The sequence below is a fragment of the Pteronotus mesoamericanus genome, unplaced genomic scaffold, assembly GCF_021234165.1.
Source record: "Pteronotus mesoamericanus isolate MK-2021 breed Mesoamerican mustached bat unplaced genomic scaffold, CSHL_Meso_final scaffold_651, whole genome shotgun sequence".
NCBI lineage: Eukaryota > Metazoa > Chordata > Mammalia > Chiroptera > Mormoopidae > Pteronotus > Pteronotus mesoamericanus.
In genome coordinates this window covers 28,161,111-28,183,521 of record NW_026555325.1, presented here as the reverse complement: position 1 = coordinate 28,183,521, position 22,411 = coordinate 28,161,111, and the positions used below count along the sequence as shown (strand labels likewise).

Below are 22,411 nucleotides of genomic sequence, written 5' to 3'. Positions count from 1 at the left end.
CTGATGCTATTCAGAAATTGAAATAGCATACTGAGACCTTATGAGTAACTTCAAGAAAGCTTTGGAACTCAAATACTTTTGGAAATTGGAGATAGGCTGTACATCATTTGGGAGAACAGTGTTATTAACTAAATGTTAATTTTAATCTAAAAATTATTTTATCCTAAATTAATTTTTAAAAATAATTTTAAAACCATCAACTCATTAACATCAACTCATTAACAAACACATTTTAACATCAATCATGAACATGGCTCAATAATGGTCTTTGTGTGCTTAATTTTTCTTATTTCTAAAAATGAAGTAACTTTAACTACAATGAGTAAATGAAATTTTATTCACATTTTTGGTGGGACTTTACTTTCCAGAAGGTAAAGCCGTCTAGCTCATCAGAATGCAGTACAGTTGATATCGCTATCTCTGAAGAAGAAATGATCTATGAACATGAAAAGCCAAAGCACCATAAAAATAGTAAGAAAAATGTTTCTTTGATTATTATATTGAAATTAGACTAAATTTCATTTAAACTAAATTATACTATTGAATATACATTTAATTTTAGAGAATTTATTAATTTGGTTAAGGAATACACACAGTGTGTGCAAACATATGCACAAGTGCCCACATGAATCCTGATAGAAAATTAAATGTCCAGAAAAAGTCAACATTTGGAAAAAAGGAAAAGGGTCTATTTCCTAGGGTGTCTAACATAGTAGGTAAGAGTGTGGGCTCTGCAATCAGATAGACTGAGCTTAGATCCCAGTCTTTTACTTTTATTTACCCTCCCTCTGACTCATTTCCTAGTATGTACACTGAAGATGATAATAGAATTTACCTTATGGTTTAAAAAGGTTATGTGTGTATGTAATTTTATGCCTCGTGGAATGGAGTAAACATTTAAATACATCAAAACATCCTATAACTTTCATAGAAAAACAAATCATGTAATAGTTATATATTTTCACATACCACATGATGTTAACAAATGTATAAGGCTTCAGTTGGTTGACTCACTAGATATGTAACATACATCTCTTGATTACTTATAGTTAAAGTTAATTTCCTAGAATAACAAATGACTACAGGTTCTAGACACTTGAAATCACTGGAAATCATTAAAATGGAAACTGCTAAATGCTCAAATTCTTATAGTTAAAATAAGAGCCTAAATTATTTGCTTGAGTTCTAGGACTTGTATTATCTAAAACAAAGGAAGAAATATTTCATATATATATGAAATATATATATATATTTACCAAATAAATCTTTACCAAAGACTTATAAATAACATTAAGTAAAATTCTAAACTAAGTCAACCCACCTCCATTTCCTCGTTTTCTTACAGGCTAATCATTCCCTTATCTTTAAGTTTCCTCATGCTAACTCTCTTGACCGTAAAGTACAGTTTAAATCCCACGTGTATGTACCCTACTCAGAAAGTACTCCATAATTCAGCGTTCTGCCTTAGAGAACCTCAGACTAAATTCCCATTTACATGCCATCTAAGAACTAAAATCAATTTAACAGACTTAATTGATATTATACCTTTTAGTATTTCATAAATATTTGTGAATTTACATGGGAATGCTTGTTATGCTGTGTGAATCTTCAGAGAATAGAACTCTCAGGCATTATACCTAAGTGTGGTATTCAGAAGGTTTTGTATATGTGTGTATTTTTCTTATTTTGTAGTAATAACAGGGGATAAATTCTGTTCTCCGACCCTGTCCTACAGTCTTAGGGAATGTGCTGAGTCAGCTCTGCGTTTCAGTTTTCTTAATTACCAAACTCACAAGTTAAGTTTTTTTTTTTTCCCCTCAGTGATTGCAGTCTTCAGTACCACAAAGGTAAAAATCAAATGTTTCTAAGTCAGAGACCACCTATATTAGATTCTGTAAATAAATAATTGAAAGCATATAGTAGGAATTTGGGGATGTTTATTTTTTTTCATGAATTTCCAAGATTTTTCTTCTTAACAGTTTTGTTCTTGACAGGTTATGAACGAAGATCTTCACCAGGTCAAATCAGTAGAGAATCCAAGAAAGGAAAAGTTTGGCCCAATATAAGGAAAACATGCTGCAAGATAGTAGAAAACAGTTTTTTTAACTGTTTCATTGGCCTTGTCACTTTGCTCAGTACAGGCGCTCTGGTAAGTGAGAGTATGTGAGGTTTTTATGGCAAAAGCATATTAGAAGTCTGTTAATTTATAAAGTCACCATACCAAATTAGTTTCCCCCAGAATACTTGCTATAGTGCACCAGAGTTCATAGTATGTGATTTTAGTTTTGAAAGACATGCATCGGAGTTTCTTTAAAATTATTAAAAAATAAATGAATGACAGTGGGGGGGAAAGGAATGTTAAAAGTTATTTAATTCTTCTTATTTTAATAAAGTTTCATATAAAAAACAAAGCTTAGGCTTCGGTCATGATGGCAGTGTTGGTAAATGTGGTACTCACATCCTCCTACAACCACATCAGAATTACAGCTAAACTATAGAACAACCATCATTCAGCTGAACAAGAAGTTCTACAACTAGATATAAAGAAGCAGCCATGTTGAGACTGGTAGGAAGGACAGAGACATGGAACAGACTGGTCCTATATCCGTGTGCAGCAGATGAAAATCAGGAGGGATATCTTGGCTGCAGAGGTTGCCCTTGAGGAACCAGGAGTCCCAGTCCCACACCAGGTCCCCTAGCCCAGGCTTCTATTGCCAGTAAGAGAAGTTCCAGCTGTAAAACCCAGCAGGGACTATGGCTGGGTGAGACAGAAGCTCCTGGAGTCCCAGGTATTCTATTTAAAGGGCCCACGCAAGGATTTACTCACTTATTTGTTCTGAGCTCCAGCACTGGGGCAGCAGCTCAAAAGGCAACAGGAACATATGAGGAGGAACTGAATTCCCAGGCATCAGGACATGAGCTGAAGGAGCAACTTTCTCACAGATAGAAGTGCAGACATTGGCTGTTGTTCCTTTTCAGAGCACTCCCCGCACAGAGTCACCATTAACCTGGCTATTGCTGTTTGCCCTGCCCTGGTGATTCCCTGAGACTCCACCCCACCCAAATTTTGGGCCCATCCAAGCTGTTTACAGTAGCTTTTCCATATGAGTGTCCTGTCTTGGTTCATGCTTCAGACTTTCCTAAAAATCTCTCAAAAAGCAGCATCTGGCCTCCACGAGCCCTGTACCTCTCACTAACTGGTCCCAGGCCCAGCACTAGCAGCAGCCAGCCTCAGTTCAAAGTTGGCTTCTCTTGGGCACATCCAAGCCCAGCACAAGAAACAGCTACCTGCAGATTGCTTTGTAACTCATTCCAGAGGGCTCCAGGCAGAACACAGATGGCAACTGACCTTGGTCTGCACCTCCTTGGAGGATCCAGAGCCAACACACCCACTGGACAACTTCAGACCACATCAAAGCACCATCTAACCACTTCCACAAACAACACACTCAAAGGGTGGACTCACCAGGTACCAAAGCTCCACTGAAATAAATCCTGCTCTGTGGTGTCAGCTGCTACACAGCTGATCCTACATACTGGTTGAAGGTAATCCTTCCAGCCAGTCCACCTGGGGATAAGTCCCTACCATTGACATACCAACAGCAATCAAGGCTCAACCACAACAGGAGGGTGCTTTCAGCTACATGGGGGGCACAGCTGGAGTGCCCAGGTCAAATGAATAGGGAGGCCATACCACTGGAACCTATAGAACACCTACTACATATGGCCACTCTACGAAGCCTGGGACACATAGCAGCTCTATCTAATACATAGAAACAAACACAGGGAGGCTGCCAAAATGAGGAGGCAAAGAAACATGTCCTGAATGAAAGAATAGAAGAAAACTTGGGGAAGAGAGCTAAACAGAATGGAGACAAGCAATCTACTAGATATAGAGTTCAAAACACTGCTGATAAGTATACTCAGTAGAACTTAGAGGAAGAGTAGATGAATTTAGTGAGAACTTCAACAAAGAGATAGGAAGCCAAAAATGGAACAAGAAAACATAATAAAGAACTAGTCAGAATTGAAGACTACATTAACTGAAATGAAGAATATATTGCAGTGAATTGAGAATGAAGTAGATGAAGAGCAAATCAGATATTTGGAAGATAAAAAAGTAGAAAACACCTGATCAGAACAGCAAAAAGAAAAAAGAATTTAAGAAAGTGAGGATGGTATAAGAAACCTCTGAAACAACCTAAAGCATACCAACATTTGCATCATGGGGGTGCCTGACAGAGAAGTGAGAGAGAAACAAATTTAAAACTTATCTGAAAAAATAATGACAGAACACTTCCCTAACCTCATGAAGGAAGAAGACATAAAAGTCCAGGAAGCACAGAAAGTCCCAAACAAAGTGAACCCAAAGAGGCCCACAGTAATACACATCATAATTAAAATGCCAAAGGTTAAAAATGATGAAAGAATGGTAAAAGCAGCTAGAAAAAAACATTTAGTTACCTACAAGGGACCTGCAATAAGACTGTCAGCTGTTTCTCAACAGACTTTGTAGGCTGGAAGGGATTGGCAAGAAATATTTAAAATGATGAAAAGCAAGGACCTACAACCAAGGTTACTTTACTCAGCACAGCTATTATTTAGACTCAAAGAACACATAAAGAGCTTCCCAAGCAAGAAAAAAAACTGAAGGAGTTTATCACTACCAAACCAGTATTATATGAAATATTAAAGGGCATTCTTTAAGAAAAAGATTAAAAGATATAAATAATAAAATGACATTAAATACATATAAGCAACTGAATCTAAAAAACAAAAGAAGAAACAAAAAAGAAAACAAGCAGAACAGAAACAGACTCATAGATACAGAGAACATTTTAATGGTTACCAAATGAGAATCTTTGGAGAAATTATTATAGTTTTATTTCATGTTTATGTATTTCCACTGGTGTTCCTGACTCTGTAGTGAAACAAGCCTTGTGACATTTTCTTATATAACTGTATGGATATCTAAAAACATTTTTTAAAAAAATCTCTGCTCCATTACTAGCAAGTGCCATATATCTGTGAGCTGGCTACGTGGAATTAGAGATAAGAGCCATGTTGGATGTGAATGAAGTTTCTGCCTCTTATCTTAAGTTTAACTGATTTGGATCACTATTTAGAAGCATTATGATACTAAGTTCAGTCTCTAAGAAGTGGTTGTAGGGTCAATTAATGATGTCTGTTTTAGGCATTAGATCAGAAAATGATACTTAGGAATTATGTGAATAAATCCAAGCGAAGTTAACCAACCCTTGAAACTATAACCTAGGACTTTGCTCACCATCTTATTACTAGAGATGCCGCTGCACTTCTGTCCATGCCGAAAGGCTTTTTAGAAATTATATGTACACTAACCCTTAATTCTGTTCCCCCAGGCTTTTGAAGATATATATATCGATCAAAGAAAGACTATTAAAATCTTATTAGAATATGCTGACATGATCTTCACTTACATCTTCATTCTGGAAATGCTTCTAAAGTGGATAGCATATGGTTTTAAAGCCTATTTCACTAATGGCTGGTACAGGCTAGACTTCATGGTTGTTATTGTACGTATCTAAAAAATAATTTCAGCTATTTGATTTGCTGTGTCTTCTTTACTCTTACTCTTTTACCATTCCGTTTGCCTGTATCTTCCTTTTTTCTCTCTTTATACACTTTTAGTCACTAACATTCCATGTTTCTTCATTTGTAATGTTTAATATTTATCCTTTTAATTCTAAAATTTAAAATTCTGCACTTATTTCTTTCTTGAATTATTCTAACGGTCAAGTATGTACCCACTGCTAACAAGACAGGCTTATTGTACAATTTTTTGAAAACATCAGCATCCTGAGATATTTAAAGTGTTTAAAATTATATACTCAAAATGAGACTACTTATCATTCCCTTCACCAGTACCACACTGATCCAAGCAATGGAAAATGCTCATTTGGATCACTGCAATAGCTTCCAATCTGCTTTCTTGCTTCCACCGCTGTTTCATTCTGTTTTCCACATAGCAACCATGTGTATTTTACTGTTGTAAAATGGAAGTCAGCTCAAGTTTCTTTTTTTCTTGAAAGCCTTCAATAAACGCTCTATCTCACTCAGAGTAAAAGTCCTATGAGTCTCTCCTACTACTCTCCCTTTCCCCACCTTGGTCTGTGTGCCACCAGCCGGCCTTGTTGAAGTGCCTTACATATGTGAAGATTGCATCAGTCTTAGCGCCTTTGCACTTTCCCTTCCATCCACCTGGAAGTTTTGCTGACTCACCTCATTTATGCATGCTTAAATGCAACTTCAAAGTTAGGTCTTTCCACACTACCTTATTTAAAAATGCAGCCACTCCAATACTTCTTTTTACTTTCTCTGCTTTCTTCATCTCCAAAGCACCTACTAATATTATATAATTTATTCATTGATTTTGCTTATTGCTTGGCTTCCCCCAGTGAAAGATAAGCCCCATTAGGGCAGATTTTTTTTTCTCTCAAATTGGTTCTGTTCTTCTCCCCTATTTTTAGAATAATTTATGTCACATGGTAGGTGTTCAGTAATTTTACGGAACAAAGAAGTGGCTCCCAATTCTATAAGCAATGACTGAAGCATCGCAGTCTATAAATAACTACTTAAAATATCTGACCTCTGTCTTCGAAATTAACTCTTGCCAATTAACCTATGTTTGTTTTGGTTGCATTAACCTCTTGCAACCAAAGCAGGCTGCAACGCACCTTCCTCATTCTTGTGCCCATGAGTCGCCCATGCTTAGGTAAATGACACCCTTACTCCAAAGCCCACTTCAAGACTTTCTCTTTAGTATAGGATAAAAAACAAATTTTTCATCATATTACCTTGTAAATACAGAAAATATGAAGGCACAAAAAAGTTAATCATAACTCTACCACCTTGCTTAATCTCCAATAACATTTATTAATCTGAATCATTTTTATACATATATGTTTACTTTTAAAAAATCACTTATCTTTCCGTACTTTGTACTTGAACTTAACCAGATTCATATCTTTCCTGTTGCCTCTTCTCTAAAATCTAATTCTCTATATTGTCTTAACTGTATTTATATATGGATTCTTAGATAAATATATCCTGAATTTTGTTTTAATACATAAATTGTATAATATTACTAAATTGAAAATAATGAAACTGGTTTTAATTTCAAACTAAAAATGGATATAATTATTAATCTTTAATCATAAAGAATGTCAAATATATAAATTTTATTTATTTCAATAATATGTATTTGCATTACCAGAAAATTTTTTTTCATCTTTTTTAAGGGATCCTAACACAAAATGATTTTCTTATACCTTTCTGTAAGTCATTGTTAAGATATATTGAAATACATATTAAAGCTTTTGCATATTTCTTGGTAGGCTTTGACTATGTATCTTTGTGTAATAAATGAAAAGTTAATTTTATAGATTGTTTTGGTTAAAGTTAATTTTTTTTAAATTTTTCCTGCATCTAGGTGTTTTGTCTTAGCTTAATAGGCAAATCTTGGGAAGAACTAAAACCACTTACTTCCATTAAGTTCCTTCGGGCACTTAGAGTTCTCTCTCAATTTGAAAGAATGAAGGTAAGAGAAAAGTTTCTAAACTAATCTATAATTTTTATGTAAGATTACCAGATTTTTACAGATGTAAAGTTATGTGATTTCCTCATTTATATCTTTGACAATGCTTATACTAAAACTATATTCTACTACTTCAAGTATAAAAAAAGGTATATTAGCTATGCTCATGCTTATTAAGATTTAAGTCTTCATTGTTCATAAGATATGAAAAGTAATAAAAATAAGAAAAAACCCACTAAGAGTTGAGAGAAAACATTTTTTTATCTTTGTTGTATTTTTTCCGTTACCATTTAGTCCCCTTATACCCCTCTCCTCCCAGCAATGACCACACTGTTGTCCACGTCCATGAGAGAGAGAAAATATTTTCAAAAGTAATGCCATTCTAATCCACATGGATATGTATGAGTATTAATGAAATTATCTGAAATTAAAAACATAATTCTCAGCAACTGAAACTTCGATCAGCTGGCTAACTTTTAAAATTATAAGAATGTTGCATATACTAAATAGTTATTTACTAAATAAAATTAAAAATAAATTTACTTTTTAAAAGTCACACATCACTAATTGTGAATTCTTACCAGTTGTTTCTCCTTCACTCTCATACCAAAATCTCTTCTGAGCAATGTGAGGGAAACTAATAAGTTGAACCACATAAAATAGCCAATGTTCAGTCTTTTCCTAGAAAGGAAATTCACTGTGGCTCAAGCTAATAGCAGAAACAGCCTATGACCACCACAAATAGTATAATTATGTAGGTATACAGAGATCAATTATATACAGAAATGGCAGGAAAAGTCTAATTTTACCTTTTATTTCATAATTATGCTTCTGTTTTTCTGCATTTTTATTTATATGTATTATTTAGCATTATCCTGAGAATTTATTATACAGAAAACCATATATTCAGTGTAGGTAGGATCCAATAAGAAAATTATTTATGTTTACATTGTATTATTTTATAGCTCATACATTTTATGTTACATTTAAACTGCCATTCATTAAGAAACTATAACACTTGAATTTTTCCATTTGTATTTACCTACAAATTTGAGTGATTATTATAAATCCAACACAGAAATATAAAAAACCTTAAAATGTGAATTTTATCAAAAACATATTGCAGAAATTTCAATACTATCACTTTTAAGTCAAATATGTGTATTTATATATACATATATTACTGCATGGATTAAGTACATTAATTACATCTTTATGCGACAATATTATTTATAATAATATTTTTGTAATTCATATGAACTTGATTGACTCATTATAATAGGATTTAATCCTGATTAACTTATAATTGTAATTTATATTATAACTTAGGGAAAAGTTTTATTAACAATATTATGGAGGTCCACAAGGTAATATTATCCCCACAGGTTGCTTTTAAATCAAAATAAGGATGAAAATAAGCTGAAAAGTAAAATGTGGTTGAAGAGGTCTGTAAGAGTGAGGTTAAAATGACAAGACAACCAAACTTTCAGCATAAATACTATTTAGTAATAGAAAAATTTCAGAGAATATTCTAAGGCTGTAATCTAAACATGACTTATTAACTCAAAATACAGTGAGGTGGAGTGTTACAATGGGGAGATGTTGGTCAAAGGGTACAAACTTTCATTTATAAGATGAGTAAGCTCTGGAATTTCATGTATAAATAGCATGGTGACTATGTGTAATTGATAATATCATACTGTGTACTTGTAATTTTCCATAAGAGTAGGTCTTAAGCTTTTTCACAATCACCATAAAAACAAAAAAGAGAGAGAGAAGAGAGAAGAAGAAGGACTATGTGAGGTGATGTATGTGTTAATTGGCTTGATTGCAGTAGTCATTTCATAATTACACATATATCTAATCATGATTTTGTATACCTTAAATACATGCATTTTTAATTTTTCTGTTATAAATCCATGAAGCTGAGAAACACACACACAGAAATGATAATGAATGTAACTAAAATAAATTATTTGTTATTGTAAAAAATGTGATGGAATAACACAGGGGTTTTTTTCCCTAATACATTTAGATACATGAGGCAAGGAGTGGGAAAAGAATGCCCCTATCGGCAAATTGTCTGCACCTAATTAAGCTTTAGAAATAAAAAAGTCATATTGAAAACACAATTAAAAGTCAAAATGTTAATTCCAGGCCAGAAGATTAAGGAACATAAAAGCAAGTAAGAAGAGACAAAAGTGTATGTATCCAAAAAATGGCTGAGGGTAGGGAAGGTTAGATCCATATAAGAGAAAATCAATAGTGCCTCAGAAAACAAGAGAAAGAAATGATTGGGGAGAAGGGAGTCAAAAGTGTAAATGCTAAGTGGAAGATAAAGAAATAGCAAAAACTGAAAATATTCTGTGGGATATAACAACTGGTTTACATTTGCATAACTGCATGAGTGGAACGATGAGAATAAAATTTTGATTGCAATATTAAAGAGTGAAGGGAACCAAGGAAATGGAGACAGTGATTATACACTACTGCTGTTATTCAAATTTTGGTGGTGAATTCACTTCCCAAACTTCCCCCTCAGAGTGTCTCACCAGTGAGAGTGGTTCATGAGGTGCTTTGTGATTTTTCAAGGTCTAGCTCTCTAGTCAGTGTTTTCTTGAAATAGTCTCTTGACTTCATTGATCTACAATCTCTTGGTCTTCTCTTATTTCCTCTCCCACTGCTTTACTCTCTCCTTTGTAGGCTGTTCCTCTCAAGGGTTAGAATCCTTCAGACATAATCCCAAATTATGTCTGGGTTTGTTTTTTGTTCTTATTTTATATGCTTTCTAGATTATCTTACACATACACACAGGTTCACTTGTCTTGCCCATTTCTTGCACAATTGTTGATAAATGCATTAAATCAGCAAAATACTTCATTATTCTAGTATTTATACTAATTGGCTCTGTTGTTCTTTTAATGATGTTTTTACTAAAACATTTTAAGAATATCTGGGTTTTAATGTATATTTTTAATTAAAATTTGTTACTTAGGTTATTCAAATACCAGCATGTGGCCTATTAAACCTTTAGAGATGGCCCTTTTTTTGTTATTTCAATATGATATCACATTAATTAGTATTTCCAATTTAATCAAAATACTTTCTCATTTTTTACCTAACATTTACATGTCTGCTTTTCATATGCCAGGTGGTTGTGAGAGCTTTGATAAAAACAACTTTACCCATTTGGAATGTGGTCCTGGTCTGCTTTATGATCTGGCTGGCCTTCAGCATCATGGGAGTACACTTATTTGCTGGCACATTCTATGAATGCATTGACCCAACAAGAGGTGAAAGATTTCCTGTACATGAAGTCTGGAACAAGAGTCAATGTGAAAGTCTTCTATTAAATGAATCCGAACCATGGAAGAATACAAAACTGAACTTTGATAATGTTGGAAATGGTTTCCTTTCATTACTTCAAGTAGTAAGTATGCTCTTGATTGTATTATCTATTATATGTTCATCCATATTGTAGGTAAAAATAAGGACAAAATGTGAATGATTAATAGAATTGGTTACAAATTATTTCAGCTATTACTTGTTAGCAGGTACATGTTTTGAATAAATAAGTTCACTTGGAGAAACAAAAGTGAAACAGATTCTGCTCTTTTTGGAGAAGGCAGTGGAGGTGAAGGTAGGACTGACTGAGAAAATGGCAGCTACTAGCCAAACCTGTTTCCATCACTAATCATGTAATAGGATCACAATTTTTGGTCCAGCTGTTTCATTTCTACTTAGTCCTTTGAGGAATGGCTACTCAGTTACCCAACATCTAGTAGATGTTAGGAGGTAGACCATTCCTGTCTTAGCTTCCTCATAGAAAAAGCACATATATAGCAGTTACAAGTAACTATGGCACTTGGGCAGCATGTATTTATTTACTATTTCTCGATATCTCTATCTATAGCTCTTTCTACTTATACTATCTTAAATAGTTTGTTATTAACTATATTTACACTAAGTAGTTTTTAAAAGTTGTTAATGGACAACATAAATGTAATAATGAAAGTGGTAAAGATTTCAGTCAAACAATATATTGAAGTATAGTCAGCCTTACTAATCAAATGTTTTACTATATTAATAACAGATTGAGTTTTACTTTTTATTTGCCATGGAGCATAAGCACTAAATACATGCCATTTTTACAGGCAACATTTAATGGATGGATCACTATTATGAATTCAGCTGTTGATTCTGTTGGTGTAAGTATAACATAATTTTAAAGCCACTGTTAAAGTTCAAGCAGTCATTTTTACAATTCGGGAATAGAGCACTAGCAATAACAATAATTAATAGTGTAAAAGTAAATGTTTTTGCTAGACAAAAATTAAATACAGTTTACACTGAGTAGTTCATGAGCAATGAAATTCTTTCAGGATTATATACAATGGTTGAGCCCCAATAGGCCCATCTGAAGGATTATCAGATTTCATAACAATTATTATACTAATACAAGAAACTTTAAAATCCAATGAGCATAGAGGAAACATTACCTCAAGTAGTGTTGTTGGAGTTTCTTGTCAGAATTATTTTATAAATCTTATGTTTTAAAAAGTCAGTATCAATATTTTCTTTACTTTTTTACTTTTTATTTATTTTTATTTTAAAAGAATTTATTTTTTAGTGCAGTTTTAGGTTTACAATATTATTAAGAGAGAGATACAGGTATTTCCCATATATCCCCTTCCTCCATACATGCAGGCTTCCCTATTATTAACATCATTGACCACAATGGTATATTTTTTACCAAGGACAAATCTACATTAACACATGATAATTACCCAAAGTTTATAGTTTACCTTGGGGTTCACTCAGTGTAGTGCATTCTGTGGGTTTGGACAAATGTATGATGACATAGACCCATCATTACAAATTCATACAGAGTGTTCTTACTGCCCTGTAAGTCCTCTATGGTATTCTTTACTTTGCTTATTTTTCCACTTAACTTTTAGGTAGATAGGCAGCCTCGCTTTGAAGATAACATCTACATGTATATTTACTTTATTGACTTTATTATCATTGGAGTATTTCTTCCTCTGACTATGCTGGTCGGTGTTATTATTGCTAATTTCAACAAGCATAAAATAAAGATAAGTATAAATAGTCTTTGTTCATCAATGTCTGAGAAAATTAAACATGTTTATAAAAATGTCCTGATTCAAACAATTGGTTTTGGATTCAGCTTAATGTCATTTTTCATTTGGTACTTGGCTAAAAAAATTTGATGTTCTTGTATATTGATAAATATTGCTAGAATGTTCGTGCTGTACATTGTTTTCTATATTCAAATATATACAGATAAGTTTAAAAGGTAAAAATTGTGTTTCTGTGTGTACATTCATAAATACTGACATGCTAAAGAATAAGAAACATCGTGCGTTTGCACAAATATGTGAAGTTCAAGAAAAACAAACCATACTTTTTTCTTCCCTGAAATTTTCAAAACCTTCAGAGTCATAACCAGCATAGAGATCTTCCCAGAGTAGCTTTTTATGCAAGACGTAGAGAGTCGTAAATTCTGATTGGATGGCCTAAATAAAAGTGCTTGAAGTGAATGAGAGAGAATCCAGAGGCAGAATTGAACAGTCCACTTGGTGCCATCTCCACACAAATACTTCCTTCAGGGCTTCTGCAAATTGCAAAGGCCTCAAAAGTCATTGAAGTCTGCTTATTCCAACCACTGGGACCTCATTTCTATCGGTGTGGGCAAGCCTTCTACCAAATCAAAGAAAAGAATGGTTTGATTTTGAAATTATAACTTTAGCCATGTCATCAAAGTTTAGCCATATGTACAATCTTGTAAACAAACCATTCAGAGTTCCCACTAATCAGATGAGATTAAAGAGGTCAGTGGCCAAATACCGTAAACCTTTCTAGATACCCCTTTTCTCCTTTGTCTCAGTCTACAAGAGTTAGGCCTCAGTAGAATGAAAAGTTAAAATAGGGTTGAATACCCACAGGAAAGTGCACCAAAACACAATTTCGTATCAGTTGCCACCAGTATATATTCTATATATATTTTGTATGGATTTCTCTGCAGAAAATCAGATGTAGTTATGATTTAGTTCATTGCAGGTAAGACTTTTTAAAGAGATTAAATCAGTCACTGCCAAGCTTTCCAAAATGCACTTTAAAATAAAGTAAAATTTGGATTAAACATGATTTTAATATATATTTCTTTCATTTCTTTACCAAGGAGGCTCAAATATCTTTATAACAGTAAAGCAGAAAAAACAGTACCGTGCACTGAAGAAGCTGATGGATGAGGATTCTGTAAAAACAATACTTCGCCCAGGAGTAAGAAAACGTAGATTTCTTTTGAAGCTTCTATAAAAGTTCTCTTTATATATTCATCTTTAAATAAGCGTGTGTTTTAAAATTCTTGACAACAAATGGTTTTGACAAAATTTAAAAAAATATGTTTCTTGACAAAACTTTTGATGGCTTTTTTGTTTGTTTCGACTCTGTGCTATCATTCTAGTTAGGTAAAAACTTGGGCCGTGATTTAGTCTCCTATTTATGCTGGAAGTAAAGTTGCAAATCAAAAGCCTATGTGTATATATAGGTATCCTATTAATAAGACTATTACACCTTTTTCTTTACCCACAGAACAAGTTCCGAAGATTTATTTTTGACTTGGTAACCAGTCGACCTTTTAATACCATCATTATGGTTCTTATCTGCTTCCAAGCAGTAACCATTATGATGCAAAGTGATGAACAGGGTCCACAAATGGACATTGCTCTCTATTGGATTGACTTTGCTTTTGTTATGCTGTACATGGCAGAATGTGTACTGAAGCTCATCTCATTCCACTGTAACTATTTTACTGTCGGATGGAACATTTTTGATTTTATGGTGGTTGTTTTCTCTATTACAGGTAAGATTTTGTTTCATCAGACTTTCATTTGTAGTAATACTAATTCAAGCAAGTTCTTATAGTAAATGTCTCCTGAGACATAGCCAGAGCCTCTTAATCAGCAAAACAGGTAGGGACCCTTATTATTTCCAACAGAAATGCTTGACATTTTTGTGTTCATACATGTACACATGCCTGACAGATGTGAGATATTAAAAAATGCTGTTTGAATTAATACATTGACTTTACGTCACAGACCACCATGTAAATAATTAGCCCTTCAGTATATCACCTACATTGTTTTCTAGGATGACATTAAAGTATCTTTATAAGTTAGCATGATATAACCTTTCAAGCTCACTATTTTCCCTTTCCTCTAATCTCTAAAACTTTTCACAACTTTTGTTAACAGTAAAATTTAAGGCTTTAATAAATGGGTCACTAGTTTTACTCTGAAGATGTCAATCTTTTATTTAGCCAATGTATTTGATTATCCCCTTTGTGCATAGACATTATACTATATGCAAAGAATTCATTGGTCAACGAGTTAGTCATAATTCTTGTTCGGCCATATTTTATTATAATTTATTAAGAGATATAGAGAATTAGCAGTTCATTTTACTGTGCTATCAAGGATCTGATAAGATTATGTAGGGGCTGTTACAGCAGCACATTAATGAGGACATCTAGTCAGGAACAAGAGGGCAGAGAAAACTGCACAGAAGCAGCAAAAAAATCTAAACTGTTAATGGATAAGGAGATAGCAAAGAAATAATCTAGGAGAAAAGTGTTACAGGCAGAGAAAAATTTCTTTTGTTGTCTGCCTCCTATAAGACACATATTGGAATGTGAGCCCCATGAAAATGGGAACAGCATTTAATGTTTATTCTCAAGTACTATTCTGTGTAGTCAGCAGTAAAAAATGTAGATACACTGTCTGCCCAGGTGTGCTTTCTGAAAATTCATTCACCTGGTAGTGGAAGCAGTGCAACTATTGACAGGCAAGTACAAGAAGCTTGATTGAAAGTACATAAAGACAGGAGGGAGTGACAGGGAGGTGACAGAGGAATGTGGAATTAAAGAGCCCTAGGAGACTGAAGGGAAGGTTACTGAAGGAGAGACCAGGAGAGAGGAAAGTGCAGTCAGAGGGAAAGCTGTTTGAATTTGAGAGCTTGAAGGCAGGTATCCTGCCTGGGTTCAGAAGATGGCCATCGATGTATAAGGTTAATTCATCTTTAAATAAGTGTGCATATAAGGTATATGGAGATTATTACAATTAAGAAAGCCATGTGCTGGCTTCAGCAGCACATATACTAAAATTGGAACGATACAGAGAAGATTAGCATGGCCCCTGCGCAAGGATGACACGCAAATTCGTGAAGCGTTCCATATTTAAAAAAAAAAAAAAGAAAAGAAAAAAGAAAGCCAGAGACTGAGAGACTGGCCTTTGAAAGGGCTGTTGATGATGGTAGGTGCTGAGAGGGAAAGGGCAACATGAGTCAGGTATTAAAGACTCAAGTTGAATATAAATGAGGAGGAATGAATAGATCATGGAGCCAGGGAATAGTAAGAGATGGTATTGTTAAATGACATGACCCACAAATTGTCAATTTATTTTCTTTATAAAAATCATGGGAAGGAAAGGTGTTTGGAAATCACATTGGAAAGAAAAAAAAAGATGCCTGCTTATTCCATCTTTCTACCCTGAGAAATATGGAGTGGGGAAGAATGAGCTTTGTACACTCTGGAGGAGGTAGAGAAATAGGCTTATCATTAAAGGGGGTTTCCTCCTGTGTAATAGAAGAGTTTAGAAGATTGAGGAGAAAAGAAAATTTGAGTGAGAGTAGAAGGTCATTAAAGCACTGTGGAGATGGAGATATAGAAAAACTCAAACGTCACAGAGAATGCTGACATTAACAGTGACAAAGTTCAACAGAAATGTGAGACATAATCCTTCCATATTCAGCAAACATACATATCATCTCACTTAGAAGCTTCATACGATTCTTCTCTCTCCCACCTCCTGAACTCCAGAGGCACCACATCCTCTTCAGTGCTTCCAGAGAACATCCCTTATAATTTCACCTTGTTTTATAGTTCTCTCTTTCACTATCATAGTTCCCTCATTCACCCACCATTATCAGAAAAAAGTTCTAGGCAAAGACTCATTTATTAAATGCATATTGAAAGCCCCTAAGGTCCTAATTATTTATGAAATAAATAAATTAAATTATAATCTGTAAGTCACTGAAGTACAAATGATGTGTTATAGAATTGTGCACTTGAAACCTGTATAATTTTAACCAGTGTCACCCCGATAAATTCAATTTAGCAAACATTTCTGTAATTATATTTATCAGTCAGGTTTTTCTGCCTTGCATTATAATTAGTTTAAGTGTCTATCTCTATAGAATAGAAGGTCTTTGAGGACAGAAATCACATCATTCATCTTTGAATATTTGCATGACACCTTTTTTAAGTGTTCAATAAAGGCTGCATTGAACTAAATTTCTTGATCTAACTACAATCAGAAAAAAATGGCTACTTTCATATTATAGATTCATACCACCTGTGATTCCAAAAGTACTTGATATATGATACTCGTAGGATGATGGTATAAAGAATTCTCTTCAAATTTTTGCTAGATACTCTGAGCATTGCTATGTAATATTTGGCCAACCCAGACTTAAAATATGTGCTGAATGCTATATGGGAAGGAGGAATAAAATGATCTTAACATATAGAAGAAATGAAATGTAAAATAATTTACATCCTTCTAAATACCATTGAATTGACTAATTTTATTGCCTGCTTTATCTTTCCCCACACCAAGGACTATTTCTGCCTCTGGTAGGATACTACCTTTCATCTCCTTTCATTGTGCAACTAATCCTTCTCTCTCGGATCATCCACATCCTGCGTCCTGGGAAAGGACCAAAGGTGTTCCATGATCTGCTGCTTCCTTTGATGCTCTCCCTTCCAGCATTGTTGAACATCAGTCTTCTCATCTTCTTGGTTATGTTCATCTACGCCATCTTTGGAATGTACAACTTTGCCTATGTTAAAAAAGAAGCTGGAATTAATGATGTGTCCAACTTCGAAACCTTTGGCAGCAGTATGCTCTGTCTTTTCCAAGTCACCATATTTGCTGGTTGGGACGGGATGCTTAATGCAATTTTCAACAGTAAATGGTCTGACTGTGATCCAGAAAAGATTAACCCTGGGACTCAGGTTAAAGGAGATTGTGGTAACCCATTTATTGGAATTATTTATTTCGTCAGTTATATCCTCTTATCATGGCTGATCATTGTAAACATGTACATTGTTGTCGTTACGGAGTTTTTAAATATTGCTTCTAAAAAAAAAGCCAGAACATTGAGTGAAGATGATTTTAGGAAATTCTTTCAGGTATGGACAAGGTTTGACCCTGACAGGACCCAGTACATAGATTCTAGCAAGCTTTCAGACTTTGCAGCTGCTCTGGATCCTCCTCTGTTCATGGCAAAGCCAAACAAGGGCCAGCTTGTTGCCATGGATCTTCCAATGGCTGTTGGGGACAGAATTCATTGCCTTGATATCTTACTTGCTTTTACAAAGCGAGTTATGGGTAAAGATGTGAGGATGGAGAAAGTTCTTTCAGAGATGGAATCAGGGTTTATGTTAGCTGACCCTTTTAAGATCACATATGAGCCAATTACAACTACTCTGAAACGAAAACAAGAGGCAGTCTCAGCAACCATCATTCAGCGTGCTTATAAAAGTTACCGTTTGAGGCAAAGTGACAAAAATACATCAGATATTCATATGATAGATGATGATAAGGAAGATCAAGCTACCAAAGAAGATGCCTGTCCTGATAAAGTTTAGCAAAAGTCAACTATTCAAAGCCATATGTAATTCTACTAACCACCTTTTTACTTTCTTTACATCTCTCAAAAATGTTAAATTTTAAGTCAGAAATAAAAGCAAATATTAGAGAAAGTAAAGATTTCACTTAGTAATCAGTTGTTTACAACTCATGGAAGTTAAGCTTCTTTTCACAACACTCCATGTTAAATACACCTTTTTACCCCTCTGTATTCAGTGTAATCATACAACCCTTTAAATCACTGCAGTGAGTTAAAGTGGTTTAAAATGCCATTTGATAATCCGATGCTTGTTTTTTCTGTATGATTTTCATAGTGTGTGGTTCTTCTGGAGGATGGGGAGATAGTGATAAATGTTAGTAGCAAAGGAATCTTCCTTGTATATTTTATGTCTACTCTAACTAGTTGGGATCCAAGTCCCCTCTTTCTTAATGTAGACTGGTGTTTAAAAAGCAGTATAGTGCTACAGGCATTAAATCATGAACTTTCCTACACAGATGCCAACTGGGGGTAGAAGAAAGGCTGTTCTTAGAAAGTGCCTTTGAGATCAATCACAGAGACCTTGGGCTGAATCAAACCACATTTGAAAAAGGCTGGAGCCCTGTTTTTGTTTTAGTTTTCTTTTGTTTTTAGTATGGGGAATTAATGTTGTTTCATTGTTCTTGGATTCCTGGTTCATCTCTGGCTAGTTTCAGCTATACTAGGCTCTTCAGTAGAATGTGTTCTTAGAAAAAGAAGAAAAAGGGAAAATCAGTTATGACTTATACTTTCTGTATTCACATTTTTTAAAAGTATACATTTATTAAAATGATATAATAAAAATACAGTAGTACTCTTAAGTCTTACCTTATCATAAAACTCATGTATTTTTTTTACCATTTATCCATACTATAACATTGAGTATATAAGGTATGGCAAACTTATATCATAACATGAATTAGAAGAGACAAGGGCTACCATTGTGTCTAGAGATTTTCACAGTGTCTTGATCATTAGTTGGGAAACTGGCCAGTTTGAAGTACTTTTTGCTGTACTTTATAGTTCTCTATAACTAGAGAAAGAAAATGATCACTGAAGCTGTGAGAACTCTGAATTAGGAAATCAAAAGTGTAAGTATGTTGGTGGGGTTTTATCACATTAATGTGTGCAAGTTAGTTTTCACTTACTCATTTATCTTTCTGAGTTCTTGTTTTTATCTCATTACACACATAATTACTCTGTAAAGTGTTTTATGTCTGAAAAACTTTAAATTCTTAAACATTAATTTTCACTATTGAAATTATTTTTAAAAGATAGACACACAGTTGTTTTTTGATGCATTTGTGAAAATGCAGTCACATCTACAAGGTCTGTCTGGAAAAAATCCAACCATTGTTAATATAATGAGAACAGTTTGCGCGCCATTGATGTAACCTGGCAGCCAAAGAGAGTGGACTGGAATGAGCATGTGTGAACAATGACCACTTCACTGTACTAGTTGGTTGAGGGTGGTAGATGCCTTGAGTGAGCATGTGTACTGTGTGGCTGTTGCATTCAAAATGACTGAGAGAGTAGTACAACACATCTGCCTTAAATTCTGCATTAAGCTTGAACATTCCTCTATGGAATCTATTCATATAATTCAGAAGGCCACAGCTATGGGCAGCCATGATTGCCAGCTTCATCATGACAATGAACTTGCTTATGCATCATGTCCCATGCAGTTTTTTGGTGAAACATCAAATCACCCAGCATCCTACAGCCCAGAATCGGTGCCCTCTGACTCCTGGCTTTTCCCAAAATTAAAATCACCTTTGAAAGGGAAGAGATTTCAGACTGTCAATGAGATTCAGGAAAATACAGCTGGGCAACAGATGGAGATTGGGAGAACTGTGTGAGGTCCCAAGATGCCTACTTTGATGGGTACTTAGGTGACATTGTCCTATGTACAATGTTTCTTGGATACCATATCTTCTTCAATAAATTTGTCTATTTTTTAATAGTGCATGGCTGGATACTTTCTGGACAGACCTCGTATGTAGCCTGAGATTCTGAAATTTATTCCTTTTGTATAAAGATTATTTTCAATGTGCCTACAAAGTCTTAAAAGATTCAACAAGAAACTATGTATACTGTTCACTTAAATTACAAGCTTTGAATATGTTGTATGACATTCAACACCACTTAAATATCAGTAATTGTATTTTATTATGAACGCATGATCTTGAGCCTTAACGGTGTTAATCTCCTCAGAAATGTATTAACCTTACCAAGATGCCTTTGGGGGATCCTCTAAGCAGCTGTAATTTCCGGGTTTTGTTTCTTTCTGCTCCTGTTTTTCATCATGTATGTAATGGGGACCAGGAGGAGCGAGGTCCTGGTGACGTGGTGACAACTGGTGCTTTATCTAAGCTTATCAGTTTTTTATGCCCTGGAAATGCTTTCATGTGGAAACTGCTTCATATATTAAAACTGAATCTTAACTTGCTTCTGTGAATTCTATAAAGACCACAAACTGATTTTAGTTTGAAAACTATGTCTTTTATTTGTCAACTGTGTTTGCCACTTACCTAATAAAATTATGTAACGAATTATTTTTAACAAAGAATGTACAATATATTCTAATTTTTAAATACTACAAAGAATAATAAATACTACCTGATAGCCACATTAAGCTTTGTTTCTTTTAATTGGTAAGTCAGATTGGCAACTTTCTATAATAAAAACTTTTTTAAATGACCCTTATATTAAAGCTTATTCATTCAGGCTTGAAATTCAAAACTGGAAAATTTTGTGCTCCCTTTAAATTCACTTAAGTTCGTAAAATTAATGTTAGTGAGCTTACCAGAGATCCCCTATGCATTGACAAAATGTAAAAAGTATTCTTATTGAAATCATAATAATGTTTAGTAGGTATATATTTCAGTATTATTAGAATCTGCTAATAGAAGATAATGCTTAAAGTAAATTATTTGGCATACTACTATTTCTCAATATCTGCTTCTTTTAAAATTGTGTCTGGTTTTCTAATAAATATACTGTACTTCAAATGGTTTTAAAGATATTGAAAATAGCTCTTTATTGAGTAGACTATTATGCCTTGCCTTGTGCTAAGTTTTTATTGTGCATGGGTTCAGTATTCACAACACTCATGAAGCAGTGGTTAAGTCTCATTTTATAGATGAAAAAATATTAGGTTTAGAAGGGTTATAAGAGCTTATAACTGGCAGAGAACTTGTAATGACAAGCCAGTACTCTAAACTAGGTCTAGTTTCAGAGATTTAATATTTAACTCCTCTGTACAATAGCTGTCTAAAAATAAATGACCTGGGTAGAGACAGAGGAAGTTTAAGATTGATTAAGTTGTTGTACAGAGTTAAGGAGTATCTCTTTACCTATCTCTACATATATCTTTCTCTATATCCCCTTAGTGGAGCAAATTTTAAAAATAGATATAACCCCTGAGAAAAAGAAAGACAGGGGATATAATCATAGAAGTTTCATTCAACATTTACTTAATGCTATTAATAGATACTACAGGTAAACCCAGAGCCTTGAGATACATATATCTCCATGCATGCATGCATAGATGAATCTGAGACAAAAGAACTTACTGACTACTGAGGAGGAAATATAACTATACAGCTGATTATAATATGTGGTAATTTAGTGCCACTGGTGCAAATTATAATATGTCTACAAGTAAGAATGATGGGTTTGATTGGAAATTACAGGTGAAGTTAGTAATGCAGGCCTCTGAAGAACAAGAAAGATTTTATCAATTAGAAAAGAAGGTAACTGTGTTCAACACAGATACTTTTAAGGAGAAGAGTCCATCACAGAGATGAGACCTAAGGTCCCAGCTTATAGTTATTCAGGTTCAATGACAAGAAGGGAGATGAAACAAACATGGGATAGAACTTTCACTGGAGAGCCTGGATAGAAAACAAGAGCAGAATTACTCTAAGCACCATCAATCCCTTCCCAGACATGTTTTATGTCGCTGTTAGGTTGTTGAACTTCTTCCTCCTCTAACTGTTACTTTCTATAAATCTCAGGTCTGCGTTTACAACTCTTGAGTCAATAAAGAGCTCCACAGTTGGGGATTTTTATCTTTTTGTTAGG

At 34.2% G+C, this 22,411-nt stretch overlaps 1 protein-coding gene and 1 non-coding gene across 4 annotated transcripts in view; both read left to right on the top strand.

Annotated features, from left to right (window-relative positions):
- SCN7A (sodium voltage-gated channel alpha subunit 7) overlaps window positions 1–21,051 on the top strand; it is a 147,402-nt gene extending 126,351 nt beyond the window's left edge. For 2 of the 3 annotated variants that reach the window (XM_054562384.1, XM_054562382.1), the window contains exons 16-25: window positions 369–471; window positions 1,995–2,149; window positions 5,382–5,555; window positions 7,472–7,579; window positions 10,728–11,006; window positions 11,731–11,784; window positions 12,535–12,672; window positions 13,775–13,879; window positions 14,192–14,462; window positions 17,275–21,050. In XM_054562384.1, coding sequence (XP_054418359.1) covers window positions 369–471; window positions 1,995–2,149; window positions 5,382–5,555; window positions 7,472–7,579; window positions 10,728–11,006; window positions 11,731–11,784; window positions 12,535–12,672; window positions 13,775–13,879; window positions 14,192–14,462; window positions 17,275–18,308 — 2,421 coding nt within the window. In that variant the 3' untranslated portion in view covers window positions 18,309–21,050. Of the gene's footprint in view, window positions 1–368; window positions 472–1,994; window positions 2,150–5,381; window positions 5,556–7,471; window positions 7,580–10,727; window positions 11,007–11,730; window positions 11,785–12,534; window positions 12,673–13,774; window positions 13,880–14,191; window positions 14,463–17,274 lie in introns of all 3 variants that reach the window. The other variant, XM_054562383.1, reaches the window with a different exon arrangement.
- LOC129061989 (U6 spliceosomal RNA) lies at window positions 15,731–15,837 on the top strand. Its single transcript, XR_008528233.1, has one exon. It is a non-coding gene; the product is annotated as a U6 spliceosomal RNA (small nuclear RNA).
- Window positions 21,052–22,411: the final 1,360 nt, after the last annotated feature.